Below are 27,814 nucleotides of genomic sequence, written 5' to 3'. Positions count from 1 at the left end.
GACAATACAGACTTTGACGGACCGAGGGTCTGGTTCAGTATCAGGCAGCTTCAGGAGTTCGTTTTGAAGTGCCAAGTTGTCTTATAGAGTCCAATGAAGACAACTAGGAGGAGGTTAAAAAGAGCAACAGTTCTTTATTTAGCTAAACAGAGACCCTGGGGTGTGTGAAATAACCCACAAATAAGATGCAGAGTCACTCACCCGAGAAACAAAGGAAAGTCAGTATCATTTATGCATTCGCATGGGGCAGGCCCGTGGCTGCTGACAAGCAGATTGATACACAAAAGCACCAATGCAAATTATTGATACACAAAAGCACGAATGCACATTTAAGTGTCTACTTCACTCTAATTAGCATAGCCGTAGATATTGGCCGAAGGCTGTCTCTAAGCAAGTTCTAGGTCTTGCGATCTTAGTATTTAGAAACCACATACCTAAAAATGAAGGTAATTCAGAGCTCTCTACTGGTGAAAGGCCGTACCAAGCACAGAGAGCATGATTTGTTGGTTCATGGCTCCCGGATGCCAACTTCCCAAAGCTTCCCATGTGTGTGCATATGAGTACGTGGTATTTTATAACAGCCCTTATATCTGGGCATTACAGTTTCCGCTGGGGACCGGAAGTGACGGCGTGGGAGGGCATCCCTTCCCACCTCTAGGAGCAGCCGAGCAGCCGCTCGCGGGCAGGGATCGGGCGCGCAGAGCGGCCTACGGCGGCCGGAGAGGCGTCCCCGGAAGCGACGGCCGCGGTGCATTGTGGGCGCCTCCAGCCTCTGCGATGCTGACCTCGCGCACGTTCGTGAAGCGGACCCGCGGCGGCGCCGTGCGGAAGGTGGTGCGCGAGCACTACCTGCGCGACGACATCGCGTGCGGCCTGGCCGGCTGCCGCCTCTGCGGCCCGGAGGGGGCGGGCCGGCCCTGCCTGGAAGCCCCGCCGGGCCCCGGCAGCGCCGCCAGCAGCCTCTGCCCCCAGCCCCACTACCTCCTGCCCGACACCAACCTCCTGCTGCACCAAGTAGGTGGAGGAGGCGTCCCGGCGGGGGGCGGGGGGGTCCGCCTGAGGAAAAACATGGGAAGAGCAGTCCTCCTATAAGTTTGGCCATCCGCCAAACTGTTTATAATAAATAATATTGGGCACTGTTTAATATTATTATAATATAATATTAATATAACAATATTAATAATATTAATATAATATGATAATAGTATAATGTAATTATAATAATATAATATAATTATAATAGTAGTATAATATAATTTTACTAATATTATAATAGTCAAAAAGGGCAAGAGTCCAGTAGTACCTTAAAGACTAACAAAATATTTTCTGGCAGGGTATGAGCTTTCGTGAGCCACACTTCTGAAGAAGTGAGCAGTGGCTCACGAAAGCTCATACCCTACCAGAAAATATTTTTGTTAGTCTTTAAGGTGCTACTGGACTCTTGCCCTTTTTGACTACTGCAAACAGACTAACACGGCTACCCACTGTGAAATATTATAATAGGTGATGTAAAACTGTAGTATAAGTGCTACAGTGTAAAACTGTAGTATAAAACTGTAGTATAAGTGTTCTTTTTATATTTTTGTTTTGCTTTTTAGTTCCGAATAAATAACTGTTTTCTTGCAAACAACGGTCTCGGGTCTCCTTCTCCCCCACGAACCTCTGGTTTACTGCATCACCTTTAATTTGCATTTCATTCATTGCAAACCCCCCCCCCCCCCAATTGCAATTTCAGCATGGCTGGTGTGGTCCAGAACTACTTTTTTGGAGGGAGGCAGAAATCTCAGTTTAATTGGTCGTGGGATAAACATGCTATACTGTTAGATTTTAAATTGTTTTAAATTAACATGCTATACTGTTAGATTTGAAATTATTATAAAATCTAGCAGAATAGATTTAAAAACTGATTTTATAACTTACAAAAAGTATAGATTTTAAAACTATAAAACTGAGCTTTTAAATTATTTGCTGTAGTTAAAAAAAATTACAGTTTAAAATAATCGTAGTAAGGTTTCCATTAAGTCCGAAGCAATTTGATGGCACTAAGCACACACACAGCTACTCAGAGCAATCAGTCTATTCTGAGATTTTTCCAGTCCTCATCGGGATGGTTTGGGATTGTTAGTTTGCTTAATTTACAAAGTAACCCCCCCCCACACACACACATACAAACCAGTCTTCCCTTATTTACCGTTGAGTACCAAGCACTGAAGACAGAGAAAGGTTATTCAATTGATGCTCTGTTTGGCACATCTTCTGGAATGTCTTGCTGGCTACTGTGGAGATGGAATTCTGGACTAGGTGGACCTTAGTCTGGTCCAGCTCATGTGATTTTCAGAACAAGGAGTGATAGTCTCCTCTTCTGAAGGACAGTGAAGTCATAGCTGTCTTCTGGCGACCCCATAGGGCAGGGGTGTCAAACATATGGGCTGGGGGCTGGATCTGGCCCCTTGAGAGCTCTTATCTGGCCAGCCGAGGCAGCCCCCCCACCTCAATCTGGGCTGGCGAGGCATGGCCCAGCCCGACCAAGTGATTTATGTCATATCCGGCCCTCGTAGCAAATGAGTTCGACACCCCTGCCCTAGGGTTTTCAAGGCAACAGACGTTCAGAGGTGGTTTGCCACTGCCTGCATCTCTGTCACACAGAAGTAAATCCCACTGCTTTCAATTAAATTTTCTTGCAAGAATGCTTAGGGCATGTAGCCTTAAGTAATGTTTCTCACCTTGTTGGAAGACTGCACGGCAAAGGTGCTTTCTTCTCAGAGAATGAAGTCTGTGTCTTATCTCGCTTAAATAATATACAAAGATCTGCTCACGAAGTATTATTTTCTTTCTAGATTGATATACTTGAGGATCCAGTAATCAGAAATGTGATTATTCTTCAGACGGTTTTGCAGGAAGTAAGGGGTCGGAGTGCACCGGTATACAAGCGGATAAAAGATGTGATTACCAACCAGGAAAAACACTTCTATTCTTTCACAAATGAACATCATAAGTGAGTATGCTTTGGCAGCAAATCTGCTTGACTTTTTAACATCTATTTAATGCTAACTGATAAGCCAGTTTCTGAAGAAGGGAGTTTTGACTCTTGAAAGCTGATACCCAAAAAATCTTGTTGGTCTCTAAGATTCTACTGAACGCGAATCTAACTGTTCTACTGCAGACAAACTGTTCTACTGCAAACAAACATGGCTACCCTCTGAAAGTATCTTTTAGGCGCTGTAACAATTAGTTAAAATCTAATAACGTGTAATTGATTAACAGCTTCGTTAGAAGGGCGCATGACCGAATACCAAAGTGTAGTAACAGTATTTGCTAAGGAAAATGGGTCATATCATTGGAACATGGAAGAGAATCGTGTAGCTTTTCTTATTGTAAAAGTGATGCATTTTAATACCGTTGAATGTGTTGTTTCCAGAGACACGTATATAGAACAAGAAAAAGGTGAAAATCCCAACGATCGCAACGACCGAGCCATCAGAATAGCGGTGAAATGGTACAATGAACACTTGCAGAAGTTGCAAACTGAAGAGAAAATACAAGTTATCTTGCTCACAAATGACAGAAAAAATAAAGAGAGGGCTGTGGAAGAAGGAATAACTGCTTATACATGTAAGGCTTATGATTCAAGCAGAAAAGTTTCAAATAGCAAAATATTATTTAAATGATTAATGCTTGACTTATATTGTTTCAAAACATTTGTGTCTGTGTGATGATTATTATTATTTTTGTAGGTGAAGAATATATAAAGAGCTTGATAGCAAATCCTGAACTTGTGGATCGACTTGCTTCCTTAAACGATGAAGGGGTGCGTTTCAGATTTATAACTCAAATTCTCCAGAATGTGAATGGTTTCCAGTGAAGCTAAGCAGGGGTAGAAATTTACAGCTGAGTCATATTTCAGTTATCTTTCCTCTGCTGCTGTTGGGGAAAGTCAGAATTTCACGAGTGAATTAATCACTCTTTACACTTCTGTTCTGAATTAACTCCCAATGTAAAATTAAGACTGTGTGCACGCGTGTCTGTTTCTTGTATTAGTTGTTGTAGAACTAATCAAGGGCATAGAATTCTGTGGTTTAAAGTTATTGGACAGTGTGCAAGTAAGCCCAGGACTACCTTGGGGAAAAGAGGAAGGGCTGCAAACTCGAATCAAACTCCGAAAAACTCACTAACTATGGATGAGAAGGCTTTATATTTCTGCCCCCATTTTTAATCCTAGCCTTTATTTTAATAAACCAGTTGTAACTAAAGGGAAACCCCCCAGCATGATTTGCCAAAGCTGCTGTACAAAACCTGTCTGCTTTTAGAAAAAGCAGTTGCCACTAACAGTGCAATCCTATGCAGAATTACCCCAGTCCAATCCCATTGAAATGAATGGGCTGTAGACTGGAGTAACTCTGTAGGATTGCACTGTAAGGTTTCAAAGAGCTGGGTTTTTGATCCCGAAAAAAATTGCTCTCTCAATTCTCACAGTGAGATATGTTTTCATAACACAAATGGCTTCAACGTGAATGCAGTTCACGCTGAGATTTTGGGAAGTGCCTCTTCTTCTTTTTTAGCTCACCATAAGTGTAAAAAGTTAACAAATTAAAGACTGGGGGGAAATAGTAGAGAAATAATAAAGCCTTTGCACAAACCGTTGGCCGTGGGAGTTAAGCTTTCTACATCTTGGTCCGAGAAGCTCAGATATTGCATCGTTTGTTTCCCCTAATCAGAGCATTCATGGCCCACCTTACCCCTGTGCTTTGAAAAACCACCTTTGAGGCAGCATAGTGTAGTGGTTAAGAGCGGCGGACTTTAATCTGGAGAACCGGGTTCGATTTCCCACTTCCCCACATGAAGCCTGCTGGGTGACCTTGGGCCAGTCACAGTTCTCTCTGAACTCTCAGCTCTACCTGCCTCACAAGTGGCCTATTGTGGGGCAGGGAAGCTGATTGTAAGCCGGTTTGAGGGTCCTTAAAGGTAGAGGAAATTGGGGTATAAAAACCAACTCTTCTTCTTCCTTATGTATTTGTTTGGCTCTTACAGAATGAAATAGAAACTGGAAGGATCATTTTCTCAGAGCATCTTCCCCTCAGCAAACTCCAGCAAGGTATAAAGTCCAGCCTTTACCTTCAGGGAACATTCAGAGCCAACAGGGATAATTACCTGGAAGCTACGGTCTGGGTTCATGGAGATGGAGAAGAGAGAGAGGTTTGTTTTGATGCATTTTTTTTTTAAATGTCCAATCCTGTTCCTTTGTCAAGACAGTATCTATCTTGTTGGAATTTTCCAGTCAGGACTAGCTTCTTGTCTCTCACAGGTGTAAAATCAGCTCACAGGTAGCAGGCCTCTTCAAGGACACTTTCCCAGGCCGACTTAATTAGTTCATTACCCTGCAGCTGAGAAACTGTTGGGAGGAGGGGCAGTTTGCTCATTCCCTGGATGGTTCCATGAAGGCAGCCCTATGATTGGTTGTGAGGGGTCAGCAGGTCACGATCAGCAATTTATTTATTTATTTATTTAGTGATTTATAACCCACCCTCCCCACCGAAGCTGGCTCAGAGCTAGTTCCTTGACAGTTGCTAGTGAGAAGTTTAGTTAGTCCCTCTTCCCCCCCCGACCCCCATGCTGCCAGAAAGACCTTTGTATTAAGCTCTGGAAACTTTAGGCCTTGAAAACCAACTACGCTGTTTAGGACTCCAGCAAGTAGTCAGCGATAGAGCCAGCGTGGTGTAGTGGTTAAGAGCGGTGGTTTGGAGCAGTGGACTCTAAACTGGACAACCGGGTTTGATTAGAGTCCACCGCTCCAAACCACCATTCTTAACCACTACACCACGCTGGATCTATCGCTGACTACTTGCTGGAGTCCTAAACAGTGTTTAGGACTCCAGGGATCTTTTCCTTCCTTTAAAGCTGTCAGTTTAATTGCTGTAAAGGTTTCTTTACTCTTCATAATCCATTCTTCTGTTTTGGGGAGAGTGTCCTTTTTCCAGCGCCTCGCAAAGACAATTCTAGCCACAGTTATTAAATGCAGAATCATACTGTGCATGTCTTTTTTTTTTAGAAAACACGGGTGAGTACATAGTTGAACAAAATAGTCTCCAAAGAGTAAGGCAAATCTAGACCTAATATGCATTTCATAAAATTTACAGAAGACTGCCAATATTTTTTTGCCTGTGGAGAAGTCCACCACATGTGAAATAGTCTGCTTTTAGAAGTTTATAGTATCAACATATATCCCAAGGAATTTTGTAAATTCTTGCCAGTTTATATGGCGTTAAATGCCATCAGTAAAGCATTTCCATCCCATTTTCCTTGAACGAGAGACAAGCAGAAAAAGATAATCTATGTATGAATATAAATTTTCATACTTCAGGGATTACATCTTTTTATCATTTAAAGGTCTGTTTAACGTTAGCAGCAACCTTTTGCAGAATTTGGCAAATCTTGAAAAACAAATGTTCCCATTTTTCAGTAGTTACTGGAATAGTTATGTGGTGAATGTTTTTGGCTAACCGTAAGGTCAAGGAAATGAGGGGTAGGGCGAGGGAATCACATTTTAGCCCTATGCTATTTTGTTATGGACTTCTAGCCTAAATTCCACATGTGTAAATTGGGGGGGGGGGGACGGCACTGATGGACCTCTACCTTCCAAGACAACAGCACTGGTCTCCCCCCCCTTTCCTTTGCAGACTTCCATTCTATATTGAAAGGACAGCCCCTCTAGCTTTCAGAAACAGCTTTGGGGTGTGCTCAAAAGGACAGCAGGAATTCTGGACATTGTTCTTTGGATCCAAGCCATTTTTTGATGTAGTCCCTAGTTCAGTTCTCTTTTTAAATCACATTTTGTAAAAGCCATTGGCACAAGCATCTGTGTGTTTTGTTTTCTTTTTCCAACAGTTTCATCTCCTAGTAATGTACCTGCTGGTGTACAAATCTATTGTTATAACTGGAGGGGAAATTAGGGGTGATCTCTCCTTCCCTGGATGTTTTTGAGCAGAGGCTAGATGGCCATCTGTCAGCATGCCGATTCTATGACCTTAGGCAGATCATGAGAGGGAGGGCACCTTGGCCATCTTCTGGGCATGGAGTAGGGGTCACTGGGTGTGTTTGGGAGGGGAGGTAATTTGGAATTTCCTGCATTGTGCAGGGGGTTGGACTAGATGACCCTGGTGGTCCCTTCCGACTCTATGATTCTATTGGTACTCTTATCTGGAGAACCGGGTTTGATTCCCCACTCCTCTACATGAGCGGCAGACTCTAATGTGGTGAACCGGGTTGGTTTCCCCACTTTTACGCATGAACCCTGCTGGGTGACCTTGGGCCAGTTACAGTTCGAACTCTCTCAACCCCACCTACCTCACAAGATGTCCGAAGGCGATTGTAAGCCGTGTTGGGACTCCTTAATGGTAGAGAAAATCAGGGTATAAAATCTAATTCTACTACTACTACTGTAAGTAATTGCTAGTCTTTTAATGTCATAGTGTCTCTGTAGATGTTAATGCTTACCCATGGTTTCTTTTCCTTAACCATATCTCAGCTTTACCTCTAAATACGAACACCATGGTAGACCATAAACAAGGATACAAAGCCATGATTTGCTTGTATCCACAGTTCAATATTACAGCATTATGCGTGTGCTGTAGTAAAGGTGTTTTTCGCTGCCTCTGTTCTTACAAGGTGACAAGCAGTTTTCACTGGTAGCTTTCTACATGCGACAGCCAGCAAGCTAAAACATAATTTGCTGCACATGTGGGATCTTACCTAGATGTAAAGTAACAAAACACTGTTAGAATTTGCTATGCTTATTTTGCATCTATACTAGAAGAAGAAGAGTTGGTTTTTTATTCCGACTTTCTCTACCACTTAAGAATCAAACCGGCTTACAATCACCTTCCCTTCCCCTCCCCACAACAGAAACCTTGTGAGGTAGGTGGGGCTGAGAGAGCTCCAAGAGAGCTGTGACTAGCCCAAGGTCACCCAGCTGGCTTCATGTGGAGGAGTGGGGAAACCAACCCGGTTCACCAGGTTAGCCTCCGCCGCTCATGTGGAGGAGTGAGGAATCAAACCCAGTTCTCCAGATCAGAGTCCAGCACTCCAAGCCACCGCTCTTAACCACTACACTATGCTGGCTCTCTAGCCCATTGGGGAAGTGTAGCAGATGCGACCATTATTGGAATGAGCAATCTAGAAAACCAACAAGCTTTTAAACATTTCCCTGTGTTATTTTTGCCCTCTATTGAGACTCTTGTAGTTTCTCCTTTGAGAACTGCCTTTTCTAGGCACACAGTTAACTGAAGTCTGAGATTTCCCTTTCATTTGTATCATTTTGTTTTGTGGTTTCTGTTTTTATTATTGTTGTCTTTAAACCTTTGTTTGCTGTCACTTTAACAGATAATAATACAAGGGCTTAGAAACCTAAACCGAGCAGTGCACGAAGACATCGTAGCGGTGGAACTCTTGCCGAAAGATGCCTGGGTTGCGCCATCCTCGGTGGTCTTACATGATGACGAGCCACAGAACGAAGATGATGTGGAGCAAGAAGAAGAGAAAGAAAACTGTGTATGATATGAACATGGCAGATTTGTGTCCTCTTCTGTACTTGACCGTCCCAATCTTTCTGTCAGGTCTGCCCGTTTAGTCTATGGGGAATCTCAGGGTTTTTTTGGGGGGGGGGGTTTGCTGTCAAGTCACAGTTCACTTATGGCGACCCAGTAGGCTTTTCAAGGCAAGAGACGTTCAGAGGGGGTTTGCAATTGGCTGCCTCTGCCTCATACCCCTGGTATTCCTTGGAGGTCTCCCATCCAAATACTTGCCAGGGTCAGGCTTAGAGTGTGTGACTGGCCCAAGGTCACCCAGAATGTTTCCGTGGCAGAGCGGGGATTCCAACCTGGGTTTCCCAGATCCTAGTCCGACACTTTAGCCACAATGTCATGTGATCCATTATTAGTTGGCCATGCATATTCCATCATTTTATGCAAATGCAGGAAAAAAATATAATTTTTTTGTGTGGAAATTTGCAATCCTAAGAATCTCATTCTTAGAAGCACCTTTTAGGGCTACAGAGGTAGGCTTAGAAGTATGAGCACAGCTTGGTGCATTCTCCAGATCTAAAGAGGCTTTGGTGAAATTTCCAGCAAGGTGAGGCATAAGGCAGAATCATTGAGTAAATGAGGAAATTCATGCAGCTGTATTTCGTTTCTGCAGTTTTCTAGTTGCAGAGCTCAACTTTTCTCAGTAGGCAGCTCAGTTATTGTGTACAATTTTACATCACTTATTCCACTCTTGCTAACTGCATGGGAGTGGCAAGGAGTTCCACAGGCTCCTGAAGCCCCTGCGAATCCTGCACTGTCTTCCTTTGGCTTTTAAGACAATGCTGCCGGACTTTGTGTTTATGCTTTCGCGTTCCAGCGTGAGACAGCCAATGTGGTGTAGTGGTTAAGAATGGTGGTTTGGAGTGGTGGACTCTAATCTGGAGAACTGGGTTTGATTCTCCACTCCTCCAAATGAGCGGCGGATGCTAATCTGGTGAACCGGGTTGGTTTCCCACTCCTACACATGAAGCCAGTTGGGTGACCTTGGGCTAGTCACAGCTCTTTGAGCTCTCTCAGCCCCACCTACCTCACAGGGTGTCTGTTGTGGGGAGGGGAAAGCGATTGTAAGCTGGTTTGATTCTTCCTGAAGTGGTAGAGAAAGTCGGCATATAAAAATTAACTCTTCTTCTTCCACCCCTTAGCAGCGAAGGCTAGAAGCTTGCTTTATTTGTTCAGGTGCCAAAGTTCTTAGGTTGCTGTATCCTGGACCTGTTCACAAATTCTGTGTCCCATCACAAAATTCACACAACTGTCCCTGATCCGGACTGGACCATGGTAGTATTCTACTCAGCGAGCTTGAAGTGAGATTTATGCAAACCATCGTATGATGTCATAAACAGCTGGAGACCAGGAATGTGACAGTTCTTCTTGAAAAGCATGAACAATTGTGCTACTTGGCCCACCTGTATTAAACTCAGAGGGTTTTGATGCCTTTATATATATATTATTTTTTTTAACCCAGCTGAAAAGTTCCGTGAGCGGGAGAATGCTGCGGCCGACAGGCAGAGTCGTGGGCATTATAAAGCGAAACTGGAGGCCCTTCTGCGGCATGCTTTGTAAATCGCAGATAAAAGAGGTGAGCGCCCCCTGCAATTTGAACCCAGGCCCGGTGGCTTCCTTTCTTGCTTTACTGAAAGCGGCTGTCCCGGTTCTCTCTAACAGGCCAGGAGGCATTTATTTACCCCAGCCGATCGCAGGATCCCGCGAATCCGGATAGAAACCAGGCAGGCTTCCACTCTCGAAGGACAACGGATTATCGTCGCTATCGATGGCTGGCCGAGGAACTCACGATACCCTAACGTAAGTCTGAAACAGAGCTGGACTGATAAATTGAGCCAGGGGTGCTGAACTCAATTTTTACGAGGGCTGGATATGACATAGATGTTACTCTGTCGGGCCATGCCTCGCCAGCCCAGATGGGGTGGGGGTGGGGAGGTGGCTGCCTTGTGGGTTGGATAAGAGCTCTCAAGGGGTTGGATCTGGTGATCCGGGTTGGTTTTCCCACTCCTACACATAAAGCTAGCTGGGTGACCTTGGGCTAGTCACAGCTCTCTTGTCTCTCAGCCCCCCCCCTCCCTCACAGGGTGTCTGTTGTGGGGAGGGGAAGGGAAGGTGATTGTAAGACGGTTTGATTCTGCCTTAAATGGTAGAGAAAGATGGCATATAAAAACCAACTCTTCTTGTTTAACAGCTGATACAGGTATTCTGTTGAGATGGTTACACCTTTGCTTTCTGATGGTTCAATGTACGCAAAAATATTCAAAACATTGTTTAAAATTACATTCAGGCTACATATATAAAATGTATATAAAACAAATTAATTTGGGTCCCATCCTCAAGATAGCTCATGTATATGCAAAAATTCCAAAATAGTCCAGTATATGGAAAGATCCGAAATACGGACCACTTCTGGTCCCAAGTAGTCTGGATAAGGGATGCTCAACCAGTATTAACGTGTGTGTGTTTGTCCAGGGGCACTTTGTAAAGAATTTAGGAGCCGCTGGAGATAAGGAAACAGAGACCGAAGTCCTGTTGCTGGAGCATGACGTCCCTCACCAGGCCTTCTCCCAAGTCGTTCTCAGCTTCCTCCCCAAAATGCCGTGGAGCATCACTGAACAGGTACAGTTAAAGGCAGGAATCACCAGGCAAATACTTGGCTTTCTCTTTGTAGCACTTGCGTAATGCAGCAGGAAGGGTGAGAACGAGAGTGGAAGCAGCAAAGAAACTTTAGTGTGTGTGTAAGATTACTGTAGTTTTTAAAATACTTTGTTGGAAAAACTTTTTTTCCCAGGATCTGAAATGTAGAGAGGACTTGAGGCATCTGTGCGTATGCAGTGTTGATCCTCCTGGCTGCACTGATATTGACGATGCCTTGCACTGCAGAGAGCTGGAAAATGGCAATCTGGAGGTAAATTCTACTCGGGGTTTATCGAAATGCAATTCCGCAGTTTTAGTATCTGTGCCTGGGATGCTCAGGCAGATGATATTACAACTGTATAAAAAATAGTTGCACGAAATCAATACAAAATGAGGAGAATAAACATGACTGTTGTCATTCATAATCTGGTAGGAAATTGTGTAGCTGCTCCATCTGCTGTATGTGACCTTGTGGCTGTACCCTCCCCATAAGCAAAGGTGGTTTTTTCAGTGTGCAATCCAACTAGGTTTGCCAACCTTCAGCTACTAGCTGGAGATCTCCCGCTATTACAACTGATCTCCAGCCGATAGAGATCAGTTCACCTGGAGAAAATGGCCGCTTTGGCAACTGGCATTGGCATTTGGCATTGAAGCCCCTTCCCAAACCCCACCTTCCGCCCCAAAAACCTCCCACCAGTAGTGAAGAGGGGCCTGGCAACCCTAAATCCGACACAAAAATGTGCAATTCAGGAGGGGAGGGGAGCACAGTTACAAAAGAACAATTATGTAAGAAAATTCAAGGCATACAACAGTTGTATTATTTTAGCTGATGTGAAAATGATTATCGTGTGAAAATCAAGTAGTGTCCAGGCTTCTTTAGATCTCCATACTTCGACAAAGCACACCTGTTCCTTCTCCTCCCACAGTCTTCACAGACACTCCCCACAGACTTCATTGTTCGTCTCCCGTCTAGAGGTGTGCGCTTCAAAAAAAATTCATTTGAAATTTGTTTTGCTATTTCAGAAAGGGCATGATTACTGTTATCCTGAAGGTTCAGGGATCATTTTTGGGTAATTGTTTTAGGCTTGGGAATATCGGATATCGGTAGACCTAGCCTCCATCAAAAGGCGAGGTTTACTAATGCTGTTTTCAGTGGGTGGTAGACCACACAGTGGTAGCAGTAACAAATTTATTTGCCGGTAAGGGTGTCCGTTCCAGCTATAATACATGCAAGAGAAATATATATATGTTAGACTAGGTAAAAAGGTAACGGTCCCCTGTGCAAGCACCAGGTCATTCCTGACCCATGGGGTGACGTCATGTCCCAACTTTTTCTAGGCAGACTTTGTTTACGGGGTGGTTTGCCAGTGCCTTCTCCAGTCATCTTCCCTTTACCCCCAGCAAGGTGGGTCCTCATTTTACCGACCTCGGAAGGATGGAAGGCTGAGTCGACCTTGAGCCGGCTACCTGAAACCAACTTCTGTTGGGATAGAACTCAGGTCATGAGCAGAGCTTGGACTGCAGTACTGCAGCTTACCACTCTGCGCCACGGGGCTCTGGCAAGAGAAAAATATGTATCTGTTAGACTAGGTAGAAAGAGGTATTCTACTAAAAGTATACTTTTGAAAATGCTGAATAACCTATTTGTTTACTAGGTCGGCGTGCACATCGCGGATGTCAGCCATTTCATTCGACCGGGAAATGCTCTGGACCAAGAATCTGCAAAAAGGGGTACAACTGTATACCTGTGTGAAAAAGTAAATTTCCTTTTCATACTTGTTTTCTATTCAGATTGAGTTACCCTGTTCAAAATTGGTTTCATTCCAGCCTTGAACGTAATACAGATTGTGTTTCATTCATGTGATGGATGATACATAAAGCTTTCTTTGTGGATTGGGTACGACTATAAGGTTTTTTTCTTAATAATTGCAAGGAGGTTTCAGAGAATCAGAATATGACAGAAATGTTTGTGCTTTGAAGGCTATTGAATCTCTTATCAGTACTGTTTATCATTACTTGTGATAGTGAACTTCATGGACCAGTTCTATTGGGTAGTGAAACGGGGCCAACTACAGATAAGGAAAGCGTTTCTGTATATTTAGGGGATTCTTCTGGGGTGTAGAAAGAAGTCATTTGAAATTTAACATGGACTGTCCTCTGATAGTTAGGGGAATAATTTCAGGTGGGTAGCCACGTTAGTCTGCAGTAGTAGAACTTAATTCCTGTCCAATAGCACCTTATAGACAAAAAAAAAAACCTTTCCGGGGAATAACCTTTGTGAGTCAAATGTTCACTTTGCTGACAGAGTGAGCTTTGACGCATGAAAGCTTGTACCCTGGCAAAGCTCTGTAGGTTTATAAAAGTGCTACTGGACTGAAATTTAGTTATGGGAAGGTTCCCGGATGCTTCAGTAGAGTCTTCCATATATTATTATTATTTATTTACTTTGTTTATTTGTAGCCTGCCTTTCTCCCCAAAGAAAACCCAAAAGCAGCTTACATTTCTCTCTTCTCCCATTTTATCCTCTCAACAATCCTGTGAGGTAGGATAGGTGGTGAGTGTGTGACTGGCCCTGGGTCACCCATCACGCTTCCATGGCAGAGTGAAGATTCGAACCTGGGTCTCCCAGATCCTACTCTGACACTTTAACCACTACACAACACTGGTTCTCCTGAGTTTGTTAATAGTTCAGTGCCTATAATGGGAGAAGAGCATCTTACAGTCACATCGATTATGAACGTGGTTCAGGTTCATGTTTATTGCATTTGGCCAAAGGCCGTTACAAGAACTGATAAAAACCCATATAACGATCATAGATAAAAGTTACATTTTGGTAACAGATTTAAACTTCAGGCTTACCATGAAATAAGGTTATGAATGTGGTCTTAATCAAATTAACTACAGGTGTATAAAATCACAGAGTTGAAAGGGACCACCAGGGTCATCTAGTCCAACCTCCTGCACAATGCAGAAAATTCACAACTACCTCCCTGCTACACTCCCAGTGACCCCTACTCCATGCCCAGAAGATGGCCAAGATGCCCTCCCTCTCATGATCTGCCTAAGGTCATAGAATCAGCATTGCTGACAGATGGTCATCTAACCTCCTCTTAAAAACCTCCAGGGAAGGAGAGCTTACCACCTCCCGAGGAAGCCTGTTGCACTGAGGAACCGCTCTGACTGTTGGAAAATTCTTCCTAATGTCTAGATGGAAACTCTTTTGATTTAATTTTAACCCGTTGGTTCTGGTATAAATCTACACTATGGGAAAAGACATGAAAGAATATTGATTTAAAGAAATGAGGCATACTTCTGCTTGTTGATTCGTCCCTTGTCTTGCAGAGGATTGATATGGTTCCAGAGTTGCTGAGTTCCGACTTGTGCTCTCTGAGATCCAACGTCGACAGGTAATCATGTAGTTATGAGTTTTTTAGATATTCAAGACAATTGCAAGTAGATTGGTTGATTTCATCAATACGTTGTTTTTTTCTTCCCTCTTTGCTAGGTTCGCGTTTTCATGCATCTGGGAAATGACTCCCAGTGCTGACATCTTGAAAACCAGATTTGCAAAAAGTGTAATTAATTCAAAGGTAGGATAAAAAATTTACATGGGTGTTTACAAAAAGAACTGGGGAAGTACATGCGAAGGCACGAAGGCAACAGAACTTGCATATTAAGCAGGGGGGGGGGAGCCAGGAACAATGCAATATCGTTCTTTGAGCACATGAAGCTGCCTTCTACTGAATCAGACCCTGGGTCCATCAAGGTCAGTATTGTCTACTCAGACCAGCAGCGGGTCTCAGGGTCTCAGGCTGAGGTCTTTCACATCACCTACCTGCCTAGTCCCTTTAACTGGAGATGCCGGGGATTGAACCTGGGACCTTCTGCACGCCAAGCAGATGCTCTTCCACTGAGCCATGCCCCTCCCCTTATTAGAGCCCTGTTCTAAAACAGGACAATTCTAAAGTTATGTATTTGGTTTGTATCTAACTCTGAAAGGATGTTTTAAATGTTGTAATGGATTATCTCCCAATATTTATTTATTTACGTGGTACATTTCCCCCCTATCCTTTCTCCAAGGAGCTTGGGGGCAGGGCATGTGCTTCTTCCCTTTTCCGTGTTATCCTCACAACAGCCCTATGAGGTAGGACAGGTGGAAAGAAACTGGGTAGCCTGAGGTCACCCAGTGAGCTCCACGGCAAGTGGAGATTTGAACCTGGGCCTCTACAGGGCCTAGTTCTGCCTGCTGATTACTACGCCATACTAGGTATTTCCCTGAATTTTGGAGGTATTTGTAGAATACAACTATGGCATTTATTTGAAGAAGAAAAAAAAGATGGCGGTTGTTACATGTCTCCGTACTTAGAAGTGAGTGAAACCGAATTGTCCTATCCCTTGCTTCGTCGCCACTCAATTGTTTCTGGGAAGTGAGGGGAAATGAGAAGGGAGGGGAGATGAGCTACATGCAGCTACCCTATCTAATCTCTGGGGCCAGGGTGATCTTGCGGTGTAGTGATTGAGAGCAGAGGACTCTAATCTGGAGAACCAGGTTTGATTCTCCACTCCTCCACATGAGCAGCAGACTCTAATCTGGTGAACTGGGTTGGTTTCCCCACTCCTCCACATGAAGCCAGCTGGGTGACCTTGGGCTAGTCACAGTTCTCTCCAAACTCTCTCAGCCTCACCTACCTCACAAGGTGTCTGTTGTGGGAAGGGGAAGGGAAGGCGATTATATGATGCCTTGAGACTCTTTACAGTAGAGAAAAAGTGGGGTATAAAAATCAACCATCGAGTCCAATCCAGTGTCTTATAAGTCATCCTATAATTCCACCAGCTTCAGAGCTGTTGCATTCTGGGATTGTCATTATTGGCTTTGTATTTATTGTTCTTTCTGTTTTTTCCCCACGGAGGCTTCTCTTACGTACGCTGAGGCACAAATGAAGATAGATTCCACCAACATAAACGATGACATTACAGCTAGTCTACGTGGACTCAATAGACTAGCTAAAATTCTTAAGAAGCGCCGGATAGATAATGGGTAAGCAGATGAGCATGTGTTTTGTTTTGCTCCCCCCCCCTTTTTTTAGATTAGATACAGCCGTCTGGGTTTGGATAAGTGGATTTTCCTTTTACCAGCATTGTAAGGAAAATAATGCCAAGTCTTTATTGAATGGCACAGGGGTCAACCATTTTGAGCCCGCATAATGAGCATAATGTACACAATGCACAAGGGAACAGAAAGAGAAGAGGAAAACAAACACTTTCAGGCACTAATTCTCAACTAACTTGTGTTAACTATTCCATAATGGTCAGTTGGAATGGCTGCTGGAGGCAAAAGTGCTGGAAAGGCAAATGTCAAATAGAATCTTTGTCCCAGGCAGGCTGAAAAAGGGGACCTAACTGTTTTCCCTTTGCCTAGAGCAGCGGTTCCCAAACTTTTTTGAGTCATGGAGCACTTTTCAGGAGAGAAACTCGTCCCGGAGCACTAATTTTCACGTAGCACCTGTATACTAAGAGCCCCATGGCGCAGAGTGGTAAGCTGCAGTACTGCAGTCCAAGCTCTGCTCACGACCTGAATTTGATCCGGACGGAAGTTGGTTTCAGGTAGCCGGCTCAAGGTTGTCTCAGCCTTCCATCCTTCTGAGGTCGGTCAAATGAGTACCCAGCTTGCTAGGGGTAAAGGGAAGATGACTGGGGAAGGCACTGGCAAACCACCCCGTAAACAAAGTCTGCCTAGTAAACGTCGGGATGTGACCGACGTCACCCCATGGGTCAGGAATGACCTGGTGCTTGTACAGGGGACCTTTACCTTTTTTTTTTTACCTGTATACTAAACTGAATGACAGTAGTATTTTTCTTTCCAATCTCTTCATGGAGCACCAAGTGCTCTGTGGAGCACAGTTTGGAAACCGCTGGCCTAGAGATTCCTGAGGTGACTAGTGAATGCAAGGCAGTTTCCCTTAAGATTAAAAAAAAAATGAAAACTACTGATAGAGTTGAAGTGATACAGATGTCTGAACTATATATTATATATTATAGATCTGATTGTTTGAGGACTGTGGTATGAACTATAGAATGGCTTTGATATGTTCTTAAGATCAGCCCTGACCAGGATGGCCCAGATCTCGGAAGCTAAGCAGGGTCGGCACCGGTCAGTACTTGGATGGGAGACCACCAAGGAAGTTCAGGGTCTCTACGCAGAGGTGGGCAATGGCGAATCACCTCTGAGCGTCTCTTGCCTCGAAAACCTTACAAGGTTTCTATAATTTGGCTGAGGCTGGATGGCACTGTCCTCCACCACCCTTCAAAGACCTGAACCCTAAATCGCATTGTCTGGTTTCTGTAAAACAGGTCTTCTGTATTCAGATAACGTTTACCTTCTAGGGCGTTAACTCTTTCTTCACCTGAAGTGCGCTTCCACATGGATAGTGAAACCCACGACCCGATTGATTTACAGACGAAGGAGCTCAAGTAGGTTTTACTTGTCTGGTTTTGGGTGGTGGTTGATATTGTTGCAGTCAGATTGCTGGGTTGCGAGGCTCCGCTTAGCGAAAGGCCATTGGCTCTCTACATTCCTAAATGAAGATATAAAGTGCACAAAGCACTGGAGTCGAGCCTTCGTTTTGTGCTTGCTAGTTTTGTTGTGGTTTGTGGCGCATTGCACTACCAGACTCTGATTCTGAAGCGCGCAAAACCTTGTGCTCTCCGCGCAAATCTTGGCTGAGGGATTTCACAAATCACGAGCGTCTGAAAGTGGTGCGCCTGGGCTTAATACCATGGCATCGATTACTTCCGTGTTTTTGTTAGTTTTTAAAAGCATTATGACTTGGGTCATACGAACTGGGAAGAGTGGAATTCAGAGGTCATAGAAACTCCCCCCTTCCCACTAAAGCTCCCTGAATAATTGGAGGCTCATGGGACCCTTGGGGATATACCTGGCCAAGATGGCGACCGGTACGCTGCTGAGTCATGTTCTCCTGCCAGAATTTTAGAGATTTAGCATTTATTTTATCTCAGTTTAATTTTAATTGGAGAGGCTGCCGTTTATTTCTAGCAGTCCCAGGTAATTAATTTCCTGTACTCCAGCTGGACTTATCTTTGCTGTGGTTGTAAACCATGAGCCTGCGTCTGAGACGGAAAAGAAAACGGAGGAGGAACGCAGGCCAGCTTTCTCCAATGAAGTCTACAAGTGGGACCCTTGGGAACATGGGGAATGCAGTATGGAGGGGAATCGGCAGAAGGTGTTCGGCATTCTCTGTTAGTGGAGGCAGGAATCTGGGCAGGGTTGCTCCTCCCACTACTCCCTTCCTCTCTCCACAACAGACACCTTGGAGTGTCTGAGAGAACAGATTAGAGTCTGCCGCTCATGTGGAGGAGTGGGGAATCAAACACTGTCCTCCATATTAGAGTCCACCGCTCTTAACCGCCGCACCACACTGGCTGCCACCTCTTCTGACGGGCAAATGCTTCATGTTGACAGGGAAACCAACTCCATGGTGGAAGAGTTCATGTTGCTGGCCAACATCTCTGTGGCGCAGAAGATCTACGAGGAGTTCTCAGAGCACGCCTTGTTGAGGAAGCACCCGGCACCTCCTCCATCCAACTATGACATCCTGGTGAAGGCAGCCAAATCCAAGGCAAGTTCTCTTAACAGTAGAAACTGATCGACGGGCTGCACTCTGATCTAGTTTTGTACATCTTCCTTAGATATTGCTGAGGGCCCCAGGCAGTGAGGCCTGCATGCGCTGGAGCAGGGGTCCCAAACCTTATCGTGCCTGCGGGCGCCTCTGGAATTCTGACACAGCATGGTGGCCGCAATCACAAAACGGCTGCTGCGGGCAGCGGAGCCAGACACAAAATGGCTGCTGTGGTGGCAGCTGCTGCCAAAGCAACATTTGGAAGAAAAATCTGCAAAATCAAATCTCTAGTAGCCAGTCAGAAGCCTTACTGGGCGAAAGCCCCACATGGCCCAGCCCACTTTCTAAAAACACTTGGAGGGCAGCAGGAAAGGTGTCCACGGGCAGCATGGCGGCCCATGACACCACGTTGGGGTTCCCTTCACTGGAGTTTTCCTGGTTTCTCTCTGGGCCACCTAACCTTCCCCCCCCCTCGGAATTTGGGGGAACGGGAAGGGGAAATAAGCAGCCTCGTCATGTGCCTAGGAGAGCTCTGCGTGTACACGAACAAATCGTGCCCTTCCTTTCGTGAGTTCATGAATGTCTTGAGTTTGTGGATATATCAATATAACAATTTCCATAGGTTAAAGCAGTGGTTCCCAAACTGTGCTCCGTGGAGCTCTCGATGCTCTGCGAAACGTTTCCTAGTGCTCCGTGAAGAGATTGGAAAGAAAAATACTACTGTCATTCGGTTTAGTATATAGGCGCTAGGTGAAAATTAGTGCTCCATGACGAATTTCTCTCCTGAAAAGTGCCCCGTGACTCAAAAAGTTTGGGAACCGCTGGTTTAAAGGTAGTCCTCTGTGCAAGCACTGGGTCATTACTGACCCATGGGGTGACGTCACATCACGACGTTTACTAGGCAGACTATGTTTTACAGGGCGGTTTACCTCCCAGCAAGCTGGGTACTCATTTTACCGACCTCAGAAGGATGGGAGGCTGAGTCAACCTTGAGCCGGTTGCCTGAAACCGACTTCTGCCGGGATCGAATTCAGGTCGTAAGCAGAGCTTTGACCTGCAGTACTGCAGCTTATTGCTCTGCGCTACGGGGCTCCTTCCGGAGTTTAGCCATCTTTTCCCCCACTGCGGCATTACAAGCCGGTTCAGGAGTGCAGCACTGCATGTCAACTTTGAAAGAAGTTCATTCAGCACAGTTAAGAGTCAAGACTGCCCGTTGCCATTTGGGGGTTTGTCGCTTTCTTCCAAACTGCTCAAAGCAGCCTATGTCAGATCGGTAGAGCGCATTGGTGAGGTAAAACCAAAACTATACTAAACTGCTTTGAAGTAGTCGGAACAGCCTCTTTTGATTATTTTTTTCCTTTGTTTTGCAGGGCTTGGAAGTCAAAACGGATTCTGCCAAAGCGCTGGCTGATTCCCTTGACAGTGCAGAATCACCTTCTTTCCCATACCTGAACACATTGCTGCGTATCTTGGCTACCCGATGCATGATGCAAGCCGTTTACTTTTGCTCCGGAATGGACAACGATTTCCACCACTACGGTTTGGCGTCGCCTATTTATACACATTTCACTTCGCCAATCAGAAGGTAATTGCATCCCCCCCTTCATTTATTTGCCTCATTCATACCCCGCGTTTCTCCCCAATGTGGACCTGAAGCGGCTTACGGTGTTCTCTAACCTCACAACAACCTCCTTGTGAGGTAGGTTAGGCTGAGAAAGTGTGGCTGATCCAGCAGGCTTCCATGGCAGAAGGGGAATTTGAACGTTTGTCTCCCAGGTCCTACCATGACACTCTAACCCAGGGGCATCGAACTCGTTTGTTACAAGGGCCAGATGTGATATAAAAGGTTGGGTGGAGAAAGGTAAAATAATGTTATATTTATTTTAGGGCGCATATATCAGGGTTAAATACATTAAAAATGATAAAACAAAGCACAATAGCAACTCATAAGGTTGATAAACTTGTCCAAAACACATATGTCATTTAACTTGCCTTCATCAGTGGTCAGATACAATCCCATATAATGCACGCACAAACAATATATAAATGTATCACAATATATAAACAGAATTATAAAAGCCCAGGTATGTGTGTAGGGGTGTATATCATTTTTCAAATCTGAAAGCCCACTAAGTTGGAAAACCTGCAAGTTGTTCTACTCTGGACTATATTAGTCTCCCATACAGAGTGTGCACACTAGTATCAACCTGATAAAATGGTCACTTGGTTGGGTCGGGTCATGAGTACCCTAAGTTTAATGCCAGGTAGCAGAGATACAAACTTTATCAAAGACACAGGAAAAGCCAATTAATGATTTTTTTAAAACTTTATATTTTACTTAAAATACAACCTTGCTTAAAACAATAGCACTCTTATTTTCCTTTACTTAATAGTCTTTGATCATTGACAACTCAGGACTGGGGGTTGGCTTCCTCGGCTGGCTCGCAGGCCGCATAACTGCTCCCAAGGGGCTGGATCCAGACCTCGGGCCTCATGTTTTACACCCCTGCTCTAACCGTTACACCGCTCTGGCTCAAGAGATTGATCTGTGACGGTCGTGTTTCTACAGTGCTTCTCTTACAGAGATGGCTCGATAGCTGTCCAGTTGCATTAGGAGAGATGAATTCTTACTGCAGCTTTTTCTGTCTGAAGTTCTGCAGTTGAACAAATTTTCTGTAATGTCTGTGCTTTATTGACATAGCATAATTTGAATTTATCTTGCGGAACTTAAGTATCTCCTCTCCCTTTTGAATTTGTTCATTGATCAGTAGCAGAGTGGTGGACTGAAGTAAAAGGGAGGGAGCCTTGGATTGGTGGGTAGCGAAGGGTTTCTGTAGGGCAGGCGTCCCCAGCCTGGAGCCCGCTGACACCTTTTCTGGCCCCTGACAAGTGTTTTTAGGAAGCGGGTGGGGCCAAGTAAGGCTTTTGCCCAGCAAGGCTTCTGAGTGACTATTGGAGATCTGATTGGTTGTGCAGATTTTTTTTTAATGTTGCTTTGGCAGCAGCTGCCAACGCAGCACAAGGATCTGCACTGGGTGACTGAAGTTAAGTAATGGCAGCCATTTTGTGGCTGCACCCCGCCATGCCGTGTCAGAATTCCCAATGTGCCTGCAGGCTCAAGAAGGTTGGGGACCCGTGGTAGGTGGTGTGAAAGACCCCTCCCCCTGGGACCCTGAAGAGCCAATAGCTCCAAATGCACCTTGATGGACCAGCCTTTTCATGTGATCGTCATCTGACCTGCATCCTTGATTCTTCTTGTGTTACAGATACGCCGATATCATAGTGCACCGCCTGCTGGCTGTGGCTATAGGGGCAGACTGCACATACCCTGACCTCACCGACAAACACAAACTGGCAGAACTGTGTAATAATCTCAACTACCGGCATAAAATGGCTCAGTACGCGCAGAGGGCCTCGGTTGCCTTTCACACTCAGGTGACTCGGTTCTGTCCTTGCGTTTTGCAGGAGCTTGGGCAGGGAGGGATGCTTAGGTGGAATTGGTCAGTTCAATTGTTTTTATTCTGTGATTAGGATGTCGCTGTTCTCAAGTGCAGCTTTTAAAGGGGTCTCGATTGCTCACCACCTTGCAGGGTGGTGGTTGCAGGTTGCTGGAGATTCAGGACTGGGAGACGGGCATATGCTGTGCTCCCTCCTTTCTGAACAGCCAGGGGTGGAAGCTAGAAGAGGTGTAAATGGGGATGCCGTATCAAGAAGAGCGAGAACGAGGCAGCTCTGCCAGCATGGTGTAGTGGTTAAGAGTGGTGGTTTGGAGTGGTGGACTGTAATCTGGAGAACCGGGTTTGATTCCCCACTCCTCCACATGAGAGCCGGACGTTAATCTGGTGAACCGGGTTGGTTTCCCCATTCCTCCACATGAAGCCAGCTGGGTGACCTTGGGCTAGTCACAGCTCTCTTTGAGCTGTCTCAGCCCCACCTACCTCACGGGGTGTCTATTGTGGGGAGGGGAAGGGAAGGTGATTGTAAGCCGGTTTGATTCTTCCTTAAATGGTAGAGAAAGTTGGCATATAAAAACCAACTCTTCTCGTGCTTGGGAGGACCTCCCTTTGCTCAGGAATTGGAGAGTTTTGACCCACAGTTTGAGAGCTGCTGTTCCTAGATGGTTTCACTGAAAACTAGATTTTTCATTCTGGCAGCTCATACTACTTAGTTGAAACACTTCAATACAGGTGTTTGTGTTCTTTTCGCAGTTGTTTTTCAAGAACAAAGGCGTAGTGAACGAAGAGGCCTATATTCTGTTTGTACGGAAGAATGCAATTGTGGTTCTGATTCCCAAATACGGCTTAGAAGGCACGGTCTTCTTCGAAGGAAAGGATAAGCCCAAACCGGCACTTCTGTACAACGACGAGGTACAAAAATATCTCGCTTGTTAAGTTGCTGTGTGAAATGATATTGAAGAGAAAAGTCCGGAAGCATGCTCTGGGAACTTCTGTGCCACCAAAAACTCCTTCCCCAACTTCCAGAAAGTTTTTGAATCTTAGCAAGAAGTTGCGTAAAGGGAATCTTGTTAACTGTGGGGCAGGAAGCGTTTTTTTCAAGCAATTTGATAGTTTGGCGAAGTGAACTTTTGGGCATGCAAATGACATGTATCTGTCTCTGGATATCCATGTAAGCCAGTGGTTCCCAACCTTTTTTTGACCAGGGACCACTAGGACTTTTTTGTTCAGTGCAGGGACCCCAAGGTTCAAAATAAAAATTCTGAGAATTTGAAAATAAACTTTAATCATAACTGTTAGTTAAACATTAAACTTAGAATAATTTTTGAATATATATTTTTATAATAGAGAACTTATAATTGAAAATATTAATTTATTATGGGTTTAGAACTTTGTTTCACTTTAGTTCTCGTGGACCCTTGGGGGTCCACGGACCCCTGGTTGGGAACCAGTGATGTAAGCCTACTGATTTATTGGCAATCATGCATTTTCGTGAGGAGATTTTCTGTGTGATCTTGTGTAGATTTATTCCATTGTAAGCCTATTGATTTTACAATAGAGGAACTCTGTAGGACTGCTAAGTTTCCTAAGCCAAAATGTAAGAAAGTTTTAACTAATTCTGACATTTTGATTTTGGGAGGGTTCAGTGGTAGAACATTTACTTGGCATGCAGACAGTCCCAGGTTCGATCCCCAGCATCTCCAGTTAAAGGATCTGGTAGTAGGGGATGCGAAAGGCCTGTGCCTGAGTCCCTGGAGAGCTGCTGCTAGTCTGAGTAGACAATACTGGCTGTGATGGACTAAGGGCCTGATTCAGTATGAGGCAGCTTCATGTATTCAAGATGTGTACTAAATATAAACTGGAAAAATATGATGCACTTGGGCAGTGTTGCTTTGTTACGGACTAAAAACCTTGGAATTGAAAAAAAAATTGGTGATTTTTTTCTAGATTCCATCTCTTACCGTGGAAGGCATAGTCTTCTATACTTTTGACAAGGTAAAAGTGAATATCATGTTAGATGCGTCCAACGTTCAACACCAGAAAATCCGCATGGCCCTGGTGGAACCAACGGTAAGGTTGCCTGTGTGGGAACGAAAAACAGTCTTGGTAGCACGAGGAAGACAAAATGTTCTGCGTGACTATTTGAGTTGCGCTAAAGATAAATGAGAGGGAAGGCTGCCATCTTAGGGGTGCTTTCCTAGGAGTAAGCACCAATGAATAACAGGCTTAATTCTGAGTTGAGCTGTTTAGGATTGCTTTCAAATTTGGTATCGTTTTAGGACAAAATAAAAATTACAAGGATTTTTGGGGCGGCGGGGAGGAGTATGTGTGTTATTTTTAGCTTTAAGCTGTAAGATTATCTTTCTTTGGATGGGGTGGAGGAAGATATAACGGGTAGTTTTAATTTTGTAGAACACTAATGAAAGCAAGCTTGTCTTTTTATGCGAGTCTGCCAACACTGTCTTTTTCATACATTGTGGTGTGTGTAAAGTGCCGTCAAGTTGCAGCCGACGTACGGCGACCCCTTTTGGGGTTTTCATGGCAAGAGACTAACAGAGGTGGTTTGCCAGTGCCTTCCTCTGCACAGCAACCCTGGACTTCCTTGGTGGTCTCCCATCCAAATACTAACCAGGGCCGACCCTGCTTAGCTTCTGAGATCTGACGAGATCAGGCTCGCCTGGGCCATCCAGGTCAGGGCTTTTCATACATTAGGGAGGTTTAAAGTATCCTTGTTAATTAGCCATTCTCTCCAGAAAGAATTCTGCATTAGACAATAAAACAACTTGCCATACACCTATCGAAGGGTTATGTGTCAGAAGCCTTTCCTTTAATTAATAAGTTCAATTTGGCCAAGGGCCTTGAGCGTAAAACCAGTACAATAGAATAAAATACAACACATTGCAAAGTTAAAATATTACAACGTGTGTGTTTTCTTGGACTGAAAGCTGAGCGGCTTTTTTGCACCATTCCACTAATGTTCTTTTCCCGTGTATGAAGAACCTGTGTTTGGCTTGGCTCGGCTCTGTGTCAGCATTGCCTCAGCTTCTGGGCAGTGGAGTCACAGAATAAACTTTCCCGTGGGGCCTGGGGTTTCTCCTGTAACCTCGGCAAAAGCAGAAAAGAGCTGTGTAATGCTGTTCGCATGGGTGTGAAAGACATTGAACATCACCTGTCTTTTCCTTAGTAGGAGAACGTCTCTCACAATGGCTGTGGAATGTGTGTAGAGAGAGGGCTCGAACTTTGGAAGGGCCCCTGGAGGGCTTACTAGCATCCAAAGGTGTTAGTTGTATGGGTCTCTTGGTAGCTGGCCCTCAGGAACAGCATGGGGGACAAAATAAGGATCCAAGTGGTGGGAGAGGGGGATTGTCAAAAATTGGTGTTCCATCTTCCGCAAACAGAAGCACCATTGCTTTGGAGGAACTGTGTTTTGGGGGCATGCCGGTATTCCTGCACACAGTGAAAAATCCCTCTGTGGGACTCCTGTCTGATCAAATGACCACATGTCAAGGTTGGATTCCACGTTTTGGTTCCCATGTTTCCAATTAATTAATGACCTGGCTTCATTTTGTATTTGGAAAAACAAAGGGACTTGGGGATATAAACCTGCCATTGATCCTGAGGGGACTCTAGTCCAGCCTGCTTTTATTTCGGTAGCTGCACAATACATTCTCTTAATAGTGAGAACGCTGGGAGAGCTGTTTTGGGGAAGGAGGACAGACGGTTCTTGAAAGCTATCTCACAACTTCTGTTCCCCTTGACGCTCCCCAGAGAAATTTCTTCAGGGTTTTGCAATATGTTAGATTGCTTGATTCATCTGAAATGCAAAAAACCTTACTAGTTGACAATTCTGCTTCTGATATCTTTCTTCTGATAGATATCAGGCATTAGCGTTCCTGGCCAGGATGTGCAACTGAGCAGTCATAATGAACCTGAGATGAAAAAGAAGAAACTGGGCAAATAGCTTCACTTCAAACAACTAAGATACAAAAACATGAAATAAATTGAGACAAGTACAAATTTTATACGGTTTTAGAGATTACTTTTAAAGACGTATGTTATATGTAGTTTGTAGCTTTATTTAAATGTTTTTTTTTCTTTTTTATATTCATTCCTGGTAAAATTTAATTTTTAAAACTGTCATCCCTTCCATACATATAAATCTATATTATATATAGATTTATACATGCAGATAAAACTTCTAGGAATTTGTGGATGTTTGTACAGAGCAGGTATTCTCCTGATAAAGACTTGTGTGCCCTTAAACTGGTATTTAGTACTTTTGATGTGTTCAGTCTGCAATACGTCTCAAAGCTTGGATCCACCATTAACCTCGATCTACAACATAGGACTTGCTTCCAATTCCCTTTTCTTCTGCATGTATGTGTTTCCCCATTCCCCATCTCCTATCACCCCCCCCCCAAAAAAAAACACACAGGAAAATAACAGTGGTGTTACTGTTATGACCACCTTTGCTTGGAACAATAACTGGGGCTAAGCAATACTTACAGGGTTGGATCCAGGTTTAATTTTCTGCCAAACCCCTCTGAGACAGCAAAAAGCTGCTTTATTGGCTAATATCTAGCCAGAGTTTGGCTCAACATGGTGTAGTGATTAAGAGAGGACGACTCTTACCTGGAGAACTGGGTTTGACTTCCCACTCATCCACATGAGCAGTGGAGTCTAATCTGGTGAACTGGATTTGTTTCCCCATGAAGTCAGCTGGGTGAGTTTGGGCTAGTCGCAGTCTCTCAGCCCCACCTACTTCACATGGTGTCTGTAAGCCAGTTTGAGTCTTTCTTAAATGGTAGAGAAAGTTGGCATATAAAAACCAACTCCTCTTCAGTGGGGGCAGGAGAGATCCAGAAAATTGTTCAGAGCTACCATGTGGGCAGGGAGAACCCAACATTACACAAAGCCTGAATATCTGGTACTGTTGCTGTTTGCATGGAAAAACAGAGTTATACAGTAAGGATTGATAATACCTGTATTAGGGTTGTGCCACTCAGCCAAAGAGCGGCCCTAGAATTGAGCTATAGGATCAGAGCAACCCATTTTTCTTCTGACTAATTCCTGCTGGCGATTGTGAAGCTAGGCGAACTGTGCGTGTGGGGGTAATCCAAGCAAATGTCCTTTGAAAGAGGAGGATACCTGATCCGTCTTTCCCATGAGAGTTGTTGCCCACATTCCTGGAAAACTTAAGACGTCCCTGGTTTCACATTACCTGGATTTGTGGAAAGAGAACCCCTGACTCTGGCTTACCCCATAGTTCCCAAACCACTTTTGAGAAATATTGGGAAATATATTCTTCAATTCTACCAGTAGAATATCATCACGATATCCTCACAGTTCTACCAATCACTTTCTAATTTTTGAAATATCGCACTCCAGACATTTGCGAGAAATCTTTATTATGCGGATCTTTCTTTACAAAAAATCAAGTTAAAGCAGTTTTGAAACTATTTGTATGCAAGGGATGGTTGCTCATGTATTAAAAAAGAAAAGTTTCAAG

The 27,814-nt window shown here is 44.4% G+C and overlaps 1 protein-coding gene across 1 annotated transcript; it reads left to right on the top strand.

Annotated features, from left to right (window-relative positions):
* Positions 1-777: 777 nt before the first annotated feature.
* DIS3 (DIS3 homolog, exosome endoribonuclease and 3'-5' exoribonuclease) lies at positions 778-26,266 on the top strand. Its single transcript, XM_056861745.1, has 21 exons — positions 778-1,014; positions 2,838-2,995; positions 3,419-3,612; positions 3,735-3,808; positions 5,029-5,193; positions 8,377-8,544; positions 10,039-10,152; positions 10,239-10,376; positions 11,049-11,195; positions 11,368-11,484; positions 12,869-12,970; positions 14,556-14,620; positions 14,719-14,803; positions 16,124-16,251; positions 17,598-17,684; positions 18,694-18,850; positions 20,221-20,435; positions 22,117-22,285; positions 23,059-23,217; positions 24,253-24,375; positions 26,180-26,266. The coding sequence occupies exons 1-21, from the start codon at positions 778-780 to the stop codon at positions 26,264-26,266; spliced, it is 2,889 nt and encodes a 962-aa protein (XP_056717723.1).
* The last annotated feature ends 1,548 nt before the right edge of the window (positions 26,267-27,814 follow it).

Source organism: Euleptes europaea, chromosome 16 (assembly GCF_029931775.1).
Source record: "Euleptes europaea isolate rEulEur1 chromosome 16, rEulEur1.hap1, whole genome shotgun sequence".
Taxonomy (NCBI): domain Eukaryota; kingdom Metazoa; phylum Chordata; class Lepidosauria; order Squamata; family Sphaerodactylidae; genus Euleptes; species Euleptes europaea.
Note: the sequence above shows the minus strand (reverse complement) of the source record. Positions and strands in the feature narration are given on the sequence as shown.

Bases quoted from the DNA above. Each gene is read 5' to 3' on its own strand.
- DIS3 (XM_056861745.1), top strand. From the start codon at position 778: ATGCTGACCTCGCGCACGTTCGTGAAGCGGACCCGCGGCGGCGCCGTG. The intron at 3,809-5,028 runs GTGCGTTTCAGA...TGGCTCTTACAG, and splicing joins CTTCCTTAAACGATGAAGGG to AATGAAATAGAAACTGGAAG. The intron at 11,485-12,868 runs GTAAATTCTACT...TTTGTTTACTAG, and splicing joins TGGAAAATGGCAATCTGGAG to GTCGGCGTGCACATCGCGGA.